The sequence below is a fragment of the Vanacampus margaritifer genome, chromosome 7 (assembly GCF_051991255.1).
Source record: "Vanacampus margaritifer isolate UIUO_Vmar chromosome 7, RoL_Vmar_1.0, whole genome shotgun sequence".
Classification (NCBI taxonomy): Eukaryota; Metazoa; Chordata; class Actinopteri; order Syngnathiformes; family Syngnathidae; genus Vanacampus; species Vanacampus margaritifer.
The window spans coordinates 12,797,632-12,817,381 of record NC_135438.1 but is presented as its reverse complement, the minus strand read 5'-3'; the positions used below and the strand labels follow the sequence as shown (position 1 = coordinate 12,817,381).

Here is a 19,750-nt window from a genome sequence, read left to right as displayed (position 1 = left end):
TTCACATATTATACAAATTTCGGTATGTTAGCTCACAGTAGCAAATGAATCAAATAGAATGACTATAGTTTTTTTTAATAGGTTTTTAGGTGAACTAATGAATATACACTTACACGCACGCACATACACATACTCACCCACGTACAAAATAAAAATTAATTAAAATATATATATATTTTTTTTTTTTTTTTAAAAAAAGAGAGAGCAATGATGATGACATGTCATGTTTTTATAAATATGATTTACAGTGCATAAACATAAGAATTCACTGTCAGTTGTCATATGTCTCATGATCGGTGTTAATTAGTTACGCATTTCCGTATACTCGACTTGTCATAAAAGTTCCATGGCTGGTATTATAAAAGATCAAATTAAGCTACAAGTATTCCCCCAAGTGAAAGGGAAAACTCGTAGTTTCAAACCTCTTACCACACCAATCCTGGACCTTTTTTGATACAACTTGTTTGCAATTTAAGATTAGATATAATAACATTTATTTGTCACGCAATGGGCACATTTGCATTCTGAGTTAGAGCTCGGACGCACATCTTAGCCTTAGCATGCTAATAACGAAGTAAACACAATTAGGAATTCATATTCACGCTCCTTTTTGCAACGCAGGTTTGAGTTCCTAGTTAGAAATGCTCTGAAGAGATCAAATGATTTATGCTATTCGTTTCTTGCTTTTTTCCCCCCCCTGTAACTCAACTGCAATGTGAATCCCAACATCGCATTTCAGATGTAAACAATCTTTGCTTTATATAAAGACAATTGCGATAGTCTCTTAATGAAAGAAGACGGTGCCATTTTTAACCCATGTCGAGATCACAAGTAGCTACCTAATTAAAATTGAGCTTTGTATGCAGAAACTTGCAGCAAGCAACCCCATGGGAAACAATTGAGTGTCAATCAACATTGAGTATTCAGTACAATTACTGTTAGACAAAAGCATACTTAATACAATGTCATTCTGTTCTCTAACCAACAATGTGTGCAACACAAACAAGGAATAGTGACTCAATATGACAATATCATTTAACTAGCTAGCTAGAATGTATATTTTGTCATTTGTCACCTTGTTACTGTAGATGTGCTGCAATAATGCTGGTGAGCTGTGGTCAATACGTCTTATGGGTGGATGTTAACAGTGTTGATCAATCAAAGTCAGCTGGGACAGACTGAAACAGAAGAGATGTTGTTTTTCATTTATCCATGGTCTATACTGCTTGTCCACTCTATAAGATTGCGGATATTTTGTGTAGTATGGAGTATTTCTTAAGCCCTTCAGGATCAATGTTGTTAGGTTTGCTGTGTGACTCGCTTTGCTATTTTATCAGCTATATGTTGTATTGTAGCCTTGGAACATTAAATATTTGTCTCTTTTAACCCATGTTACATGTTGGATGGTGTTAAAAGGAACTTTTGATCAGTTTATCAGATTATTTGTCCCCAATGTGTGTGTGTGTGCTTTTGTACATTGGTGACATTGTGAGGCCCACACATACGAAACCGTATTGCATTCCCTTGAAGAAGAAAAAAAAACAACTGTTTTTCTGACTAATTTTTTGGGGAGCTTTGTTTTTCGAGTATATTTTTTTCTTCTGTTTTTCAGATTTTTTTTTATGTTTTACTGAATATTTTTTTCTGTCATAAAAAATATTCTTAAAAATTATATATTTTTAAAAACTGGAAAAAAAAATATTCCAAAAAACAGAGCTGGTGTTCTGTTTTTCTGAGTTTTTTTTTTTTTTTTTTTTAACCTCTGAACTCCAAGTGACTTGTTGCAGACTCGCTAATGCTGCATTCACACCAAAATCGAGGGGAGGCGTTTCGGCGGTGCGTTTGCATTGTAGTCAATGTACTTCGCGCGGACCGGAACGAAAGTGCGTGATCCTGCGCGGAGGACGCGTTTGGAGCGGTGCGATGCAGCGAAATCCACACATTCGTGATGAAAATCCGCACAGTCGCGTGTTGGCCAAAGTTGAAAATTTTGAACTTAAACATTCTGTCTGTTGTCACCCCGAGCGCAACAAAACGGCTAACCTGGACCGAAAGGTGAGCAAGGAAGTAGCATACAAGTGCTGGTAAGCGTATTTATTTGCTGTTGTAGCAGCAGTGTTTATCATCCATGTCCAAAGTTATTTAGCGCAACTGCCGGCCGTCTGATGTCATTATTGTGGGGACATTTTGGTGGTCCCCACAAGTTCAGACCTCTTTTTTGAGGTTCAAGACTTGGTTTTAGAGTTTAGGTTTGAATTGGGTTATGGTTGAGGTTGTGGTAAGGAATGGGGGTAGGCAATCATTTTTGATGGTTGGGTTATGGGAAAGGGCAAGGAAATGCATTATGTCAAAGAGATGTCCCCACGATGAAGTGTGCGCACGCTGTACCCATAAATCTAAACACCACCCTACTTCTGAAACCTAGCCCATCATGCATAAATGTAAAAAGTTAACCATTACAATTGATAAACCCTAAAATAGAATAGTGGGATGTATGTGGAATGTTAGGGTTTTGAAAACACGACTAGTTACTAGGGACCAGATACAAATTAACTGAGGATCCAATGACAAAAGTAGGAAAATAACGTAATTTTCGTTTTTTTTTTTTTTATTAACCAAAAGAGCACACAAGCATGATGTACAACAATAAAAGTAGTGCAAATGAAAAACAGTGATGACATCCAGTAGTTGCAAAAACAAGTCCGCTTGGTGAAAACAAAAGAAGGTGAACGGTTCCAGTGGAAGGAAAGTACAGGTTAATAAATATATATGTATGTATATATACAGTATATACAGTATATACAGTATATATGGAATGAAATAGAAAACTAGCTATAAACATGGTTAACAAAAACAACCACAGAAGTACTTAATATCTCAAAAAAACCTTAAGTACTTCTGGAAGGGACAAAAAGCAAATTCAACAGGTAAGAGGCGAAATCAAACAGCATACAAGACAACGATGGCGCCTTCCTCCCACTGAAGCGTACCAATACCAAATGAGCCAGACTTGAACCTTAAAACTCTATAAGGAATATAAAGACCTTAAAATTTATGTTGATGTATACATACTTCAAAATTAGTGTAGGGTGCTAATGTGCAATTTGATCTTTTGTTTTTTTTGTTTTGTCTAAGTGAGTACACAGATTGCACGATGATTATCTTCATAGACAACAAGGCAACATCGAAAGCATACATTAATGTCTTTCTCTCTTTAACTCATTCACTGCCATTGATGGCTTTAGACGTAAAAAAATATTTTTAACTATTTCTATTAGTTTAAAATTGTTTCCACTTTTGTTAACAAGAATATGAAAACCTAGAAAAAGTTTTTATTGTACATTTCGAACAGATATAAAATGTGTGATTAATCATGAGTTAACTATTGAAGTCATGTGATTAATTAAGTTTTTTAAAAAATTATTGCCTGACGACCTACTTTTTAATAATCTTTTCTTTTCTTTTTTAAATAATCTTTTTTTTTCAAAACTAGATTATTTTAAATCATCTTTTTTCAAAAAAGAAAAGATTATTAAAAATTAGGGCATCAGGCGATTACATTTTTTAAATTGTAATTAATTGCATGACTTCAATAGTTAATTTATGATTAATCGCAAATGTTATATCTGGTCTAAATGTACAATATTTTTTCCCCCTAGGTTTTCATACTCTTGTTAACAAAAGTGGGGGAAAATGTTAAACTAATAGAAATAGTTAAAAAGAATTTTTAACGTCTATAGCCGTCAATGGCAGTGAATGAGTTAATAAACATCAGCTACTTATGACTTCATGTCTACAGGGCGGTTTATAAAGGGCATCGTTGTTTGTCTATATGTGCCCTGTGATGAATTGGCAACTAGTCTAGCTCGCCACCTTATCGTCTTTTGTTTGACCAGCATCAGTCAATCTTTAGAGGAATATAATAAGTGAACAATATGCATCAGTACTTGTTAAGAATTTCAATCAGTCGCTGACACATCACAAAATTGTTGTTTATATACATCAACACAGTGTTTCTCACACCATGTTAATACTTGGGCGGGCCACCCAAGTAAATTGGCCACCACCCAAGAAGTTTTTAAGAAAATTTATTTAAAATATATTTAAAAAAAAAAAGTGTCAAAGTAGTTTTGCATTGTTGGCCTAGACAACCACGATTGATCACGCCTGTATTTTAGACAGACAGACAGACAGACAGACATAATTACAGATCGATACCGAGTTACCGTGTTGAGTTCTCATTCGTCAATGGTGTGAGTATGAACGTTGTCTGCTTCTACGTGCTCCACTCAATGATAAGTGCAATAGGAAAATGAAATCATCTGTTCATGTTTAAACAATGTCAAGTCAAAAAATGACTGCTTTGATTTGAGATAGCCTAAAGGTGAATAAAAAGAAGAAAAGGTTCCAACAGTTTTAAAGTTGTGCTCCGGAGTATATGGCTGCTTTTAAAGCAAAAGACATCACAGCTGAAGCACAAAAGCAGTTTTTGATGTCGGTGGAGATTAAAAAAAAAAAGCAACACATGTCGAGGTAGTTTAACGGCAGACATCTTTTTGTAGCCAAAGGTAATCAATATGCACACTTGGTTTCCTTTTTTTTATTCATTCACTGCCATTGACGTCAAAAATTCATTTGAACTATTTCTATTAGTTTAACATTTTTTAACATAGCCCAATATAGCGGAGCAAGAGTAGCGTTCCTTCTTCACACATCTACTCAAGTAAAAGTACAAATTTTGTGTGGTAAAACTACTCTTAGAAGTAAAAAAAAAATTCAAAAAGCTACTCAAGTAAATGTAACGGAGTAAGCATCTCTGCAGCTCTAAAAAATAATGTATTCTTGTTCATCTCTCCGTGGCAGTGAAATATTGTGACAGGCAGAACAATTAACACTGGATGGCAGAATGTATATCATTAACCTACAACCTCCATTCTTGTGACATTTTTGCTAAATTATGTACCGTGAGACTTTTTGAGCTTTGGCTTAATAAAAGGTTGGGAAACACTGATGTAAGCGCCCAAAGTTAGCTCGAATGGGCTCCACCTGAGTGGCGACGATGCTATGGAAACACAGATAATGCTTAAAAAAAAAAAAAAAAAAAAAAAGAAGGTCTGTACGGCATCACATTGTGAGTTGTCGCAAATAATTTGCATGAACTCCTCTTTCACATTATCAGTTGAATAGCAGAGAATTTGAATCATCGATGAATAGGTTGGGGAAGCAGCCATATGTGTTGAATAGTGTTGAAACGTTGCTAAGTAACGATAGCCTGCCAAGAGGTTTCGGGTAATGGAGTAGAGCTTCATGGAAAAACAGCAAATACTAAACTCTTTTTCCTCGTTTTAAGATATGAGATAATGTGATGCTGCAACAAAACTAAAGTAGCGGACAAGTTGACTCTTGAATCATTTTTGGAACACAATGCAGTAATCCCAATTACTTTTTGGTCCGCGTTTAATCAGCTCACAGCCACAATGGGCTCGACAGACAGGATATCAGTCCTCCATGTGAGCGCCCGTCTGGCGGTGAAAAGAGAGTGCGTGTCCTTGAGATGAGGCGAGTCGTTGGATAAAGTCTGGCTCTTACGTAAGGACGGTTGGCTGGGCTGTGGCAAAGCTTGCCTCGGCCCCGGCGGCCCGTTGTCGTCTTGCCAGGCGGCCCTGCGGCACGGAGGGCACGCGGCGGCCGGTTGGCGCTCCAGCTCCAGTTCCACCGCCACTCTCCGGCTCCTTCTGCACACGCTGAGGAGAAGGCGTAGCTCCTGGCGGAAGGTGGGGTTGAGGCAGCAGTAGATGAACGGGTTGTAGCAGGTGGAGCTCATGGCCAGCCAGTGAAAGCAGAAGAAAAGAACGTTGGACGAGTGGATGGCGTGGCTGGACAGGAGCACCACGTAGCAGTTGAGCGGGAACCAGCAGATGGCGAACACCACCACCACCACCAGCAGCATGGCGAGCGTACGCCGCCGCTTCCTCTTCTGCGTGGCGTGCTGAGCCGTGGTGGCGTCGCCGATGGCGTTGTGGTGCCACAGCCAGTGGGCCACGGTGGTGTAGGACGCTGTGATGATAACGAGGGGCAGCATGTAAAGGAGTATGAAGGTGAGGAGGTCAATGTACTTCCAGTAGACGTCCGACGGCTCGGGGAAGTCGGGGACGCACAGGCTGCGCTCCTTTTCCTGGCTGGGGAGGAGAAAGGAGATTACGATGGCATTGACTCATCTCAACTGTCCGGGTTAAAAGAAAAAGAAATAAATCAGGAGGTCATCTTCACGCAGGTGAAGTGAGACGTCTTGAAATTTGTTATCTCTGAGAACGAACCATTATAGGGCCAACTGTATAACATCTACATGGCTGAGAATTCGCATTTGTATTTATTTATTTTTTATTTATATTTATTTTTTTATTATTTTTTTATTTATTATTAGTATTTTTATTTATTTTATTTTTTTATTTCTTTTATTCACATTTGTATTTATTTGGCCAAGAACATGAAACCGGCTGTAATCTTCAATATCAATCCATGTTGAATCAACCAAGTTTTGACTTTTGCACAGTTTAGTCACTTTAATATTGAATGCATTTAATTGACTTGACTTTGGTTCCAAATGTTGTTAGTTTAAATAAATGTGTGTGCACTTTATTATTGTATTACTGTTTTTATTTTGTTTCAACAAGTCATTGGAATGAAGCACAATTAATTTAGTATTTGTTCAAAATAAGCAAAAAATATTGCTATCATGAGTAAATGTAGGTACCTGCTTGATGAAAAATCTCTCCACATACTTTATTGCTCACTTATTCTTCCATATTTAAACTATTGTCTTGAGGTTTGAGGAAATATTTAAAAAAAAAAAAAAAAAAAAACTACTTGGAAATGCTATTTAGACTACAGAAGAAAGCGGTTAGGATTATGCACAATGTCAGATACAGGGCCCAAACAAACGCACTGTTCCTAGAATCTAATTTATTAAAGCTTGACGTTCTAGTAAAACTCAAACCTCTATTCATATTATATGATGCAGATATATATGAAGTAAAATACAAGGTTGTTTACTTACAGAGAGGCTAAATCTATTCTAAGGGGAGCATTTAATTTTAAGGTACAGTGTGTTCGTATGAACCCGAAGAGCCATTGTATCACTCCAAAAGGTGTTCATTTATGGAATGGTCTAAATAATGATCTCAAGTGTGTTGCTAATATATACCAATTTTTAAAATGATACATGATAGGTATTTTTAACAAATATGCTAAAGAAACATATTAGACTGAATATTAGGTGGCATTACATTTGGAACAATATGTGGTATGACCTGAGGACTTTTATTTCCGTTTGTATTTTGTTTTTTTTACAGCGTTTTGTTTCATAACCTTCAATCGATGTTCATGATTGACGTTTCTTATGTTGCTTATAATGCTCAGTGAGAAAATGTACACGCTGTACTCATTACTGTGTATAAATGTTTGTCTTAAATGTGCCATGCTCAAATATACGACGGCGTATTAGGGCCATATATTTTTTAGAGGGCATTGGCAATATTCCGAGAAAAAAACTCAGAAACGAGAAATACACATAGCGTAGCTATAATCTAATCATGTGAGGATTCGTAGGTGGTTAATGGGACACTGTTTAGAAAATGAAAAGGTAGGATGGAAACGGATTCATTCTTAAATTTAAACTTTACTCGTCATTCACCGCAGCTAGAGCGACAACACTTCCTGATCCCCTATCAGCTGACTAACACTAACCAATCAGATGCTAGCATAGTTTAGGTAAATGCAAGTGAATGACGGAGAGCAGAGAGAGAGCGGATTCGACACATCAACTTAGCTACTTGTACAAAAAAAATACCAAAATGTATAAATGTGTAAATAATAATTCTGGAAACAAATGTAAAGTGAAATGAAATGAAAAGTATTGGCACAAACAGTGAGTTTTTTTCTCCAAATCTGCCATTTTATAAAGTCACAAATTTGCCACTTAAAGAACTTGCAAATTTGCCACTATATAAAGTGGAAAAGTTTTTTTGTCAGAATATTGCCCCCGCCCTTTAAAAAAATTAAATATTTATACGTGGCCCTAATGTGCCAGCGTACAAATAAACTAAACCCAAAAAAAAGTTGATTCTTTATGCTGCAGATGTGCAATTTTAAAATTTAACAACATGCATCTGACGAATGCTTGTCTGTCGTGCCCCGTGCCGACCCTCCACCCACATCCCATCTGCCAGGGCCCCCAATTCCTTCTTGCTTGGGGCCCCTGGGGACCCTTGCATCGCCACTGGATATGCGTCCATGTCTTGGTGTGACAATTGGGACATTAGGCCTGAAATGGTGAACTTAAGGTTGCTTTTTTTAGGGGAATGTCCTTATGCCCACTTCAACAGCAAAACAACAACCTTCTCAATAGTCATTCATTTTAGAGAATGAGGAAAAACCTTCATTTTCTCTCATTTTTGGAGTAATGGATCTGCTTTTATGTAATAATAAAACATGATATTTATAGTGCCTTTTAAGACACACAAGGACGCATTTCAGCATTGAGTGCGGGAGCCAATGTCCATGACGCAATCAATCACGTAACAGGATGCTGTTCATGAAAATAACACTAACCAACCAAATCAATCTCACGGGTTTCAAGCTAAGGGCGGGTTGAAATCTACTTTTTTTTAAAAACACAACATAAAACAAGCCAAAGATTACTACTGGGTCTGTTTGGGGGGGGCGTTCCTCTGCTGTTTAGCAGTTGCAGTTCAGCTGTTGTCTGCTACTTATGTTTTTACATAAGTTTAACATTTTTACATAATTTTCACATTTTTACATAAATTTCACATTTTTACATAAATTTTACATTTTTACAAGAGAATTTTCACGTTTTTACATGATAAGTTTCACGTTTTTACATAATATTTATCATAATAAAACGTGATGTGGCTCTTGTTTTCTTGTTTTTCTTGGTGTGGCAGCAATACGCTTCCTATAAAATGAAAATAAAATACCTTGTGAATTTGACTCAACATAGAGAAGAACTTCCAAATTAGAATGAACACAAAGACGCATAAAAGGGATCTCCAAGTGCCCACTTTAGAGCGGCCAACTTCCCTGCAGTTCCTTTAAAAATGTACTTTACATGTGGCAATCTCCTGCATGGACTCTATTATGCTTCCGCCACGTTGTAGATCTCATGCCTCACCTGTGCTGAATTCAAAGGGAATGAATGAGAGGAGCCAATTCGATTCAACTTGGTTGTGTTCTTTTATATAATGCTTTTCAACCTTACAAGGCCTTCAAAGCACTATTTTTGGACTTACTCATTTACCTACACCGTAAATTCTGTAGAGTAAATTTCACTCGAAACCAAGGTTTATTTTAGTTAACGGAAAAAGTAAAATAAAAATTAAAAAATTAATAACAAAATAAAATGAATGCTTTTTAAAAAAACAAAAACTAACTGAAACTACATTTTATGTTTACAAAACGAACTATGATTATAGCGAAAATGTCCTTCATTTTCGTCTGTGGTGATTAATTTAATGCATGAGTCTTTGGGGATGATTTTTAATGTAATTTTAAACACATTTATTTAACCGGAATAAGGACGTTTGAAAGTGTGGCACACAGTAGTGACGTCATCTAGCAGTAGCAGCAGCCAATAGAAAATCACCTTCAGATGGTAATACAAATTTTTAAAAAAGAAAAGAAAACGAATACTGAAACTAACTACAACTAAACTAAAACTAATCATTTTTTAAATAACTCAAACTAGTAAAAAGCGAACAGAACCACACTGAAAACTAATTAAAACTAACTCAATTTAAAAAAAAACTAAACTCAAAACAAAATAAAAACTAACTTAAATGAAAATTCCAAAACTATAATAACCCTGCTTTAAACTGAGTCTATTTGGCCCCACTTTAAATAGAGTAAAATTTACACTTGGAAGAAAAAGAAAAAAAATGAATTAAAATAAAAGTCACTCAAGGGTCGAGGAACCTACCCACAACTTCAGGTTGGGAGACTGTCAATCTACTCCCTGAACCATGCAGCTCAAGCTGTGTGTTATTATATCGCTCGTGTCACCTGGAATCTTCTAAACTCCAAGAGACCAAAAAAAATTACTTTACAGGCTCTTTAATTAATTTATCAAATATATGAATTTAGCCTTTTGAAAGAACAACTGAAATATATTAACTTTGGGGCAAGTTTCAAATTTATTGCATGAACCTGTATTTTATTGCATCAAATAGAGAAACAAAAGGTGCAACGGCCATAAATTTGCTGCCCTCCCCACACACAAAAAAAGAGCACAAATATATTTACAAAGAACAATGACGAAATAATGTCCTGTTACAGTAACAAAGGTTGCAGTGTTTTGTGTTCCACACGTTTGCAATGTGACGTACCCACCACCATTTTATTACACATTTACACTCGAGACTGTTATAATAATAATAATAATAATAATAATAATAATAATTTACACAACACATTGTCTATGCCTTTAATTAAAAAAAAAAAAATATTCCCCTGGAACAGACTTTTTTCTTTGTTTCTTATGTAAAAAAAATAAATAATTTTTATAATCCGAAATGGAGTGTTTTTTAAACTTGACTGTACAATATTGTTGGTATCGCACCTTTTTATTCCCCATTAATCTTCTAATGCATATTTGTGATCATGCCACAATCATAACATAAACTGATATTTCAGTCAATAACCTCTCCGTTGCCATGGTGACCAAAAGGGCATGCTACTATTATTGTATCAATGTGATAAAGATGAATCATAGATGAAGCATCATTTGTGACTTGTCTCTGTGAGTGTGTCTTTCTTTACCTGAACCTGAAAGTGAAGAGTTTCTGGTAGATGGCGTGTGGGAGGGAGAAACAGCTGGCCATTATCCAGATTACAGCCACCCAAACACTGCCCTGAGTGGACGACATGCGGGGTCTGAGAGGATGTAAAATCACCTGTGGAGGGGTCACACACATGGATCGCTTCATTAAATGTATAGCATCATACTTTCTTCATGTGTGTGTCTTACACAGATGAAGATCTTTGAGAAATATGCGCCACTTGATGTCATGATGAATCTCAGCAATGCAGCCTGCTGCCCTTCTCCTTTAGTTGAGATTTTCTGTGGTCATATTTTTCTCCAAAGGGTTCAGATCTCACTTAAAGGGATACTTGACTCGATTTGACATCATCATTGCTCTCCTTTTTTTCTTTCTTTTTTTTTAAATAATAATAAAAAAAAAATATATTTTTTTATACATATATATATATATATATATATTTTTTTTGTATGTGGGTGAGTATGTGTATGTGCGTGTGTGTGTGTGTGTGTGCGTGCGTGCGAGCGTGTGTGTATTCATCAGTTCACCTAAAACCTATTCAAAAAAAATCCCATACTAATAATATAATATAATAATAAATTGCCAAATGCAGAAACATCAATGTAAGTTATCACGATGTGGTGGCTCTCGCTAACAGACAGAATTAAGTAACCAGAATTAGGTTAAAAAATTCTATATACGTAGACCATGTTTCTATAAATTTTGATATTTGGTTTTTATTTGAGGCAGATATTTTTTCCATTAAAATGTGATTTATGAGGAGGTTAGACCATTGGTCGATATTCAGAGTTTGTTTATTTTTCCAGTTAACAAGAATTGTTTTTTTAGCGATAGTAAGGGCTACAAGTGTAGATTGAAATTGTTTATGTGGTATCAGTTGTTGTTAGGTCACCTAGCAAACACAAGTTTGGAGATAAAGGTATCCTACAGTCCAAAATAGCGGAAAGTTTCTCTAAGACTTTAGTCCAGAAATACATAACCGGAGTACATAACCATAAAGCATGAACATAAGTGTCTGTAGTGTTTTGTAAACATTGGAGACAAATGTCGGAGTCTGAGAGTCCCATTTTCTTCATCATATATTGAGTAATGTATGTTCTGTGAATAATTTTATATTGGATAAGTTGTAAATTTGTGTGTTTTGTCATTTTAAATGCGTTTTCACAAACTTGAATCCAAAAGTCAGATTCCGGTGCTATAGACAAGTCTGTCTCCCATTTTGAGATGGGTAAAGACATTTTATCAGTATATGAAAGTAACTTATATATTTTTGAAAGTTTTTTTGTTGTTGTCGGAGAAAGCTTGTTAATATCTTTAGCTAAAACAGGCGGTTGGAGCGTACCCCGAAGTGTTGGAATTTTTTTCTTTATCATATTTTTAACTTGTAGCTAATGTAAAAAATTTCAGTTTTTTATTTTGTATTTTTGGAGCATGGATGTATATGATATAAACATATTATCTGAGAAGAGATGGTGGAGATAATAATGTAATGTAATTCCTTTCTGCTCCCACACACCTAAATAAAACGGTTGGTTGTTAAGTTGAAAGTCGGGGTTATGCCATAGGGGAGAGAGCCCACAGGGCTCCACTTGGGCTTTTGTCAATTCTAGTGCCTTCCACCAGGCAGTCACGGTGGCGGAAATCATTGGGTTTTTAAAACAATTATGTCGCTTAATCGATGTTGTAATAAAGAGTAAATCTCGAAGTCTGAGGTTATTACAATCCTTCTGTTCTAGTTCCAGCCAACAGTTAGTGTCTCTGTTGGGTTGTGCCCATAGAACGATATACGTATTGTAGCTGGTTAGCTATATAGTAGTACATAAAATTTGGTGCCTCTAGACCACCTTTGGATTTACTTTTCTGAAGAGTAGATAGACTAATCTTTGCTTTTTTTTTTATTATACTTGACTCATTTTGAGACATTTTCAGCAGTACAAAGTTGAAATTTGAAAATACCAAATTTTGGCTAGCTTTTGTAACTTTCGAACCCAGGTCTGAAATCCAGATCTAGAAAGTAAAACCCAGCCAGGCTTTATAGTCACATGTGCTTCTACTCAAGCGGCAGGTAAACGAGCGTTTGCTTACGAAAGACTCAACTTGACTTTGATTTAGTATTCATGAGACTTGACCTCAAACATTTTCGCATGTCTACGTTTGAAATACTGCCAAGGCGATCACGAAGACGGTATATGGCCAGATCGATGACACCTAACTTTATCACCGTCAAACCACATGATTGCGAAAATAATGTACAAACACGCTATATAAGCTTTCAAGAACATACATCTAAGTCAACAGAGACGCAGCAGACCTCCTTTCTTTCGCTAATGCTAGTCTGTTTAAGCTAACTGTTCCTTTCTCATACACGCTGCCCTGAAAGTGATCCAAAAAATCCATTTCCAGCCAGCCAGCAATGACTGTTGATTGGCCTAGCCACATTAAGTACCGTTTTTTTTTTCTCTCTTTGAAAAGTGCGCCTTGAATAGGGATTTTAAATTGCAATCATGGCCAATTGATATTTCTCTCATATACTGCTCTGAAAGGGATTAAAAAAAAAAATCAATTTCCAGGTTGAAACAAGCCACAAAAAGTCCTTGCCTTGAAAAGGAATATAAAATTGTAATCATTTCCGACATTGTCCTTTCCTGTAAATCAATCTTTGGTGTGCTGTTCAAACTGAAAGGGATAAAGACAGTTGAACCAGTCAGAAGAGGGAAAAATGCCGACGTCACGGATGATTTGTGATTTCGGAGATCTAAAATCTGATAGATTAGAAAAAAAGACGTGTCTGTATATTTGTGTGATAGTATTTTTATGGCAACACATCGAAGGTGAAATTTGATTGGACCCCCAAAAAAAGTATCCGTTCCAATTTGTCCCAATTTTAAAAGGTTACCATAGAAGAATAACAATAGGAATAATCAGCGTCATGGGCAAACTGATGCCATCATAAAACTATTATCAAGTGCACAAGCTATGTTTTAAGGAACGTTTCATCACATCTTAATTCATTTGCAGCAACTGAAAGTTATACAAACAGTGTGTGGCAACGTAAAATGGGTTTAGTTCCTTGCTGGGTTTTAAAAGCGCAGTGGCTCATTGCAATCAAAAATGCAATTTTATCTGCAATTAAACACATTAATTTAGATCCGCTATCTTAGACCTCATTTGATTAATAGCGCAAATTGAAAAGCTGCGTTTTTCAGTGAAGCATGTTCTTTTGTAAATTACAAAAGAAAACTAATTAGAGAACATGAGTATGGGGTAAACATAACATTTTTTTTTTTTTTTTAATATAATTGTGTTGTTCCGACACCGGTATCGGCAGAGGCCCCGATACTGCATAAAAACAGTGGTATCGGCATCAGCAAGTACTAACAAGTAACGTGCCGATACTGTTATTTCCGACGCAAATTTAGGACTTTGGATGCAGCATCTTGTGTTTTACTTGTGCACAACATTCACTGATGTGTGACGTGTTCACTGCATGCCAAGCGAGGATATCCTATTGGCCCTTGAATGCTCTGAACCAATGGCAGGACAGCTTTTTCATGTTGGAAAAAAACAACAACCCAGGTATCGGAATTGGTATCGGGGGCCAAAAAAACGGTATCAGAACAACACTAGAAAATAATAACATCTTTAGGACCCAAGGTTACAATATTATTTCAAATTAAATTCAATTTCAATTTAAATTTAAAAATCACATGTGAGGAGAACTGCACAAAATTCCAAACCAATTTTATGTCTGTTCTCAATAGAAATGACAAAATTAGTATACACAAAATGCCCCCCCCCCCCCCAAAAAAAACAGCATTCCATTATTCCATGAAAAAAAAGAAGAATATAATAGTGAGCACTATGAAATGCCATGTCACTGGTTTATGTTAATGAGTTGACCTGGTCCAGCTCGCGCTCACCAACCTGTCGTCGGTCCAGGGCGATAGCAGTGAGAGTGAGCGTTGACACGTGCAGGGAGCAGTACTGCACAAAGCGACTGATGTGACACATGGTCCTTCCAAAAACCCACGTGCTGTTTACAAAGCGTACCTGTGAGACACACACACACACACACACACACACACAAACTGATAAACTTAAAGTTGCCCTTGAAAGTAGTAAATTAATTTTCATCGGTAAATGTGGAGCTGAGATGCACTACGCTAAGTTTACATTGCTTTTCCAGCAGCCACGGTAACCTGGGGGGGGGGGGGGGGGGACTTTGTGGTCGATGCAAAAGAGTCTACCTCACACGCATTAATAACAAATATATAGGGGCTTATATAATAATGTCAGCATGTGCATGTGTGATAAAACATATATATCATTGGCACTGTGATGAGAAACATTATTGACTCTTGTGTGAGATTATGAGCCTATAAATGCCTTGAAGCACGAAGGGAGTCGTGATTCATCTCATCTGACACTCCCAGCTACTCTTGCCATGCATTTCAAGAGGAAACATAAAAATGGAGCTATTTTAATGATGAAATCATTGTAAAGCACAGACCACAGAATTAAAATATAATTTAATGTCATCATTCGTTGTTGTTTTTTCTTGCAGGGTACAAGACAGGGAGGCTCTGCCTCTCCTGCATACCGTGACCACGTCTCTGCTTTTTCCATTTAAATATTGCATTCGGATTAACCTTGAATGAGGTGGGAAAAAAAAGTGCATTTAAAGTACTGTAATGCGCTTGTAGGCAAGGAGAGCTCCAGTTGCATTGCACTTTCAATCAAGATCATACAAACACAAAATGCAGTAGGCAAACTAACCGACTCGAGCTCTCGGCCATTGTTGGCCTTCAATGCGCACATCCAGCAATCAAATATGAAAATGTTTGCACTAATAAGACTTTACAAAACCGGTTCATTCTTTAATAATCATGTTTATTGTGTTTATGCAATTATGTCTTTATACAAAACAGGTACTTGATTAAAACATAGCAAGTAAGGTGAGTGGACAAGGACTGGACGGAACAAGACTGGACGGGCAGTAACTGGATTGGACGCCATGACTGGGAGAGGACTGGTCGCCAAGACTTGACTGGACGAGAGGAGGCTGGCTTGACTGTGATGAGGACGACTAATAGTGATGGAAAAATCGAAACCGCGTTTTGGTACGTACCGGAACCCAGGCGGAACGTGATTCGAATCGCGTTCCTAAATCTGTCTCAGAATCAGGATGTCACGTGACAGTTGCCTTTCGCGTTCCATTACGCCTCCAAATTGTTTCAGCCATTGCCTTTTCTAAAATTAAATAAAATCCGACCATTGCACTATATTAAAATGTCTTGAATCTGAAATAAATCCAACCTAAGTATACTTTGTATGATAAAATGTCAACATCCTCTTGAACACTTTGAAATGCAGAGGTTGGTTTAGTGGTAATGCACCCGCGCAATGGGCTGAGAAAAAGGTCCCTAACCAAGGTTCGATTCCCGCTACGGTGGTCGTGTTTTTGCAGGTCATTCTTTTTCCTCTCTAATATTTTCTGTCAAAACGTGATGCCCTGTTGCAAAAAGAAAGAAAGAAAGGCTGTTGAGATGTATTTTTTGATTAAATGTGATAGCACTGGGGGTTTCATCAAAGCATTTAAATCATGCTGAGAGGCCAAATTAAAAACTTCGAACATTCCAAAAGATTGATTGTTTTTGTGTGTGTGAGAGAGAGAGAGACATACATACATATTGTGCATGGATGGATTATAGCACACAGGAGATTTTTGCCCACAATGTGCTGGACAAAATGTACAATATTTGAAAAATAAACAATTACCAGTGTTTGACGTGAATGAAATTTGAAATTTGTTTCGTTTAAGTAAGGAACAAGTCATATTTTCTTGTTTCATTTTCCACACACCCTATGAAAAAAAAGAAATTTTGTTACTCCTAGCATTTTATTTACAACCACATAATGTTACTAATGTTATTATTTATTAATAATGTTATTAAATATTGCTATTAAACCCCCCACTTCCAGACTAAAAACGTTAGGGCATATATACTAAGTGAGTAAGCGCTAAACTGTATTATTCAAGCTGTTTTGTGTGTGATGTTTAAATCTCTTATTTTCAAATCTATGCTTTTAATTTGGAAGGCCGCTCCGTACTTGTATTTCCTGTTTCACTTCGTTTGTCATTCAGCTTGTGCAAAACAACTTTAACTTATTGATGTCCGTTCAAAACAATCTATCTGAATATAAAATATTTTAAAAAGTCACTCACATCTCACGGGGAAACCAACATGACATTGCCAAAAACGTGTCATCTTGATGCACTGATTTGAAGTTACTGGATGGGACTCGGGAGATTCTTCTTCTTCAGACTTCTATTGAGGGGGATTACAACATATTGTGGTACATAGCGGCACCTACTGTGCAAGGGGGACATAGCAATTAGTAGGCATCTGATTAAAAAAAAAAAAAATGAAAGGCTGCACCGGCAAGACGTGCCGTGTTATGTCAATCATTTGGCACCTGCGGGGTCCAATCTCATTTGAGCAGGGGCACGTGCCACTCCGGCATCCCCTCCGGCTCCGCCAGTGGCGAGGGGCTGGTGCGGCTCATGCGCTCCTGTGGATTGACGAGCTCGTGCGCTAGTGTTTGTAGTTAATTGGCTGCTATAGCGTTGCTTATAATTAATTGGTCACAAAGCGACAATCCGAAGAAGCATAAGCGGTCAGTTGGTCACACATTGCTCTGAGTTTGTGTTTGACGCTGACTTGGGCAAGTCACTCCGCCAGGCGCCAGACCTCAGCCGTGTGTGTTCTCCTCGCAAGTGGCGGCCGGTGGTCGCGGCGGTTGGGGGCTTGTTGTGACTTTCGTGTCCAGGTCGACCTGTATTTATAAAGTAGTGGGCTGGCTGCACATATATTTCCTTAAGATATTCATATTATGTGTATTGTAAAACACGAGGGACACATAATAATAATAATAATAATAATAATAATAATAATAATAATAATAATAATAATAATAATAATAATAATAATAAACGCCGGTCAGAATATATATAATTGTGTGATGGCTGTGGCCATATGTTATTCCTATACTTCAAACGTCCCACTTTTTCGGCATCTATCTACTTCCACATAATTCATCCGATTCTCCTCATTCCAGTTTTAACATATTCCAAAAATTCACGCCATTCTAGGGTGTATTTTTCTTATTCCAAATATTTACGCCTTACCCACAATTCCCGATTTTGTACCCTATTTTCCCCATTCGTTCTTAATGGGAGAGTCTATATTTCACATTTACTTCCACATTTTTCATCCCATTTATTTCGTTCCAACTTCAATATATTCCACCAATTCACGCCATGAGCGCTTCCATTTCTTTCAATACCAAAATTCATGCCTTACCCACAATTCCCCATTTTGTACCCTACTTTTCTCCACTCATTCTTAATGGGCGATTCTACATTTCACATTTACTTCCACATTTTTCATCCCATTCACTCTGTTCCAATTTTAAACTATTCCTAATATTTACGCCATGGGCACTTTTATTTTTTTCATTCTCAGGATTCACGCCTTACCCACAATTCCCCATTTTGTACCCTACTTTTCCCCACTCATTCTTAATGGGAGATTCTACATTTCACATTTAATTCTACATTTTTCATCTTCCACATATTCCACAGGTTTTCATTCAGCCTTCACACACAATTTCTCCAGAAATGGCATTTTCTAGTTATAATTATTATTATTATTAAGACGGAATTCCCATGTGGGTCCGTCTCATTTTAGTTGGAATGTATCCCGTTATAGGAGTGGGGCGAGCGTGCACTTACCAGCGTGAAAGGGGTGTTGAGCACAGTGATGAACACATCGGCCACAGCCAGGTTCATAATGAACACACTGGTGGCGGACTGGCTGCGTTTGTTTTTCACGATCACGTGGCACACCAGCGTATTTCCAAACAGGGAGATGACGATGATGACGGAGTACGCGGCCACCAGGAGCGCCTTGACACCCGACTCCCCGCCGCGCCTCCCGTCGCCAATGGCCAAGGAGCGCCAGTCCTCCAGCATGCCTTCGTCAAAGTCCAGCAGCAAATAAGGCGAAGTCCTGTTACCCAACTTCCCTGACATGTTCGCCATAAGTTTGGCCAAAGAGAGCATCCCGCTGGCCTCCGGTGAGCTGTGGTTGACTTTGGTGAGTGCCGATGCTGCTGTGGGGCTCGTGGCCATGCAGAACACTATTGCGGTCAAGCACACAAACCCAGACTTCATTTTGACCAAGCAGCTCTTGTCGCTTGACTCCTCTGACTGTGTAAAGGTGTCCACTGTATGCCTCTCAAATGATGACTTGCGCGGAAGGTGGAGCGCGCAACAAGTTGCGAGACGCAATGTTGTTGCTTTTCAGCAACTGCAGCATGTGCGCGCGCTCGCCCCCGCCTCGGGTGTAATGCTCGCTCCGACCACAACTTCCATGCCTTAAGTAGGGAAGTACTTTTATATATTTCTTGGAATCAATACATCATTTGCACCAGATGAAAGACCAAAGTCTTAATTTTTTTTTTTTTGTATTTTACCTCCCGGAGTCGGGAGTGGGTAATTTGCGCGCCTGCTGCCTTCCTTGGATGTGGTAGCCGTTTCTCAGGCTCCCTCTCCGGAATCGAACCCTGATTCCCCGTTACCCGTGGACTGTGGTCACCATGGTAGGTTATGTCATTCTGTGTCAGTGCAAGTCATCAAATAGAGTGAACCTGTGACATTTTGCCCCAGCAACGGGTATGTTTCTCACACTGGGGTAAGATGTCACATTGGATTTTGCAACCAAATGTATCCTTGTTCTGTTTTTTTATGATTGCTTATCACTGATCTTGAACATTTACCGTAGCCATTGACAAAATACTATGAAAGATGCAATGGGTTAAAATCCATAGGAACT

At 37.7% G+C, this 19,750-nt stretch overlaps 1 protein-coding gene across 1 annotated transcript; it reads right to left on the bottom strand.

Moving 5' to 3' along the window:
• Positions 1-5,458: 5,458 nt before the first annotated feature.
• LOC144055373 (G-protein coupled receptor 83-like) lies at positions 5,459-18,978 on the bottom strand. Its single transcript, XM_077571288.1, has 4 exons — positions 18,649-18,978; positions 14,778-14,903; positions 10,834-10,967; positions 5,459-6,179 (listed from the first exon to the last, which is right to left on the bottom strand). The coding sequence occupies exons 1-4, from the start codon at positions 18,976-18,978 to the stop codon at positions 5,462-5,464; spliced, it is 1,308 nt and encodes a 435-aa protein (XP_077427414.1). The 3' UTR covers positions 5,459-5,461.
• Between the last annotated feature and the right edge of the window lie 772 nt (positions 18,979-19,750).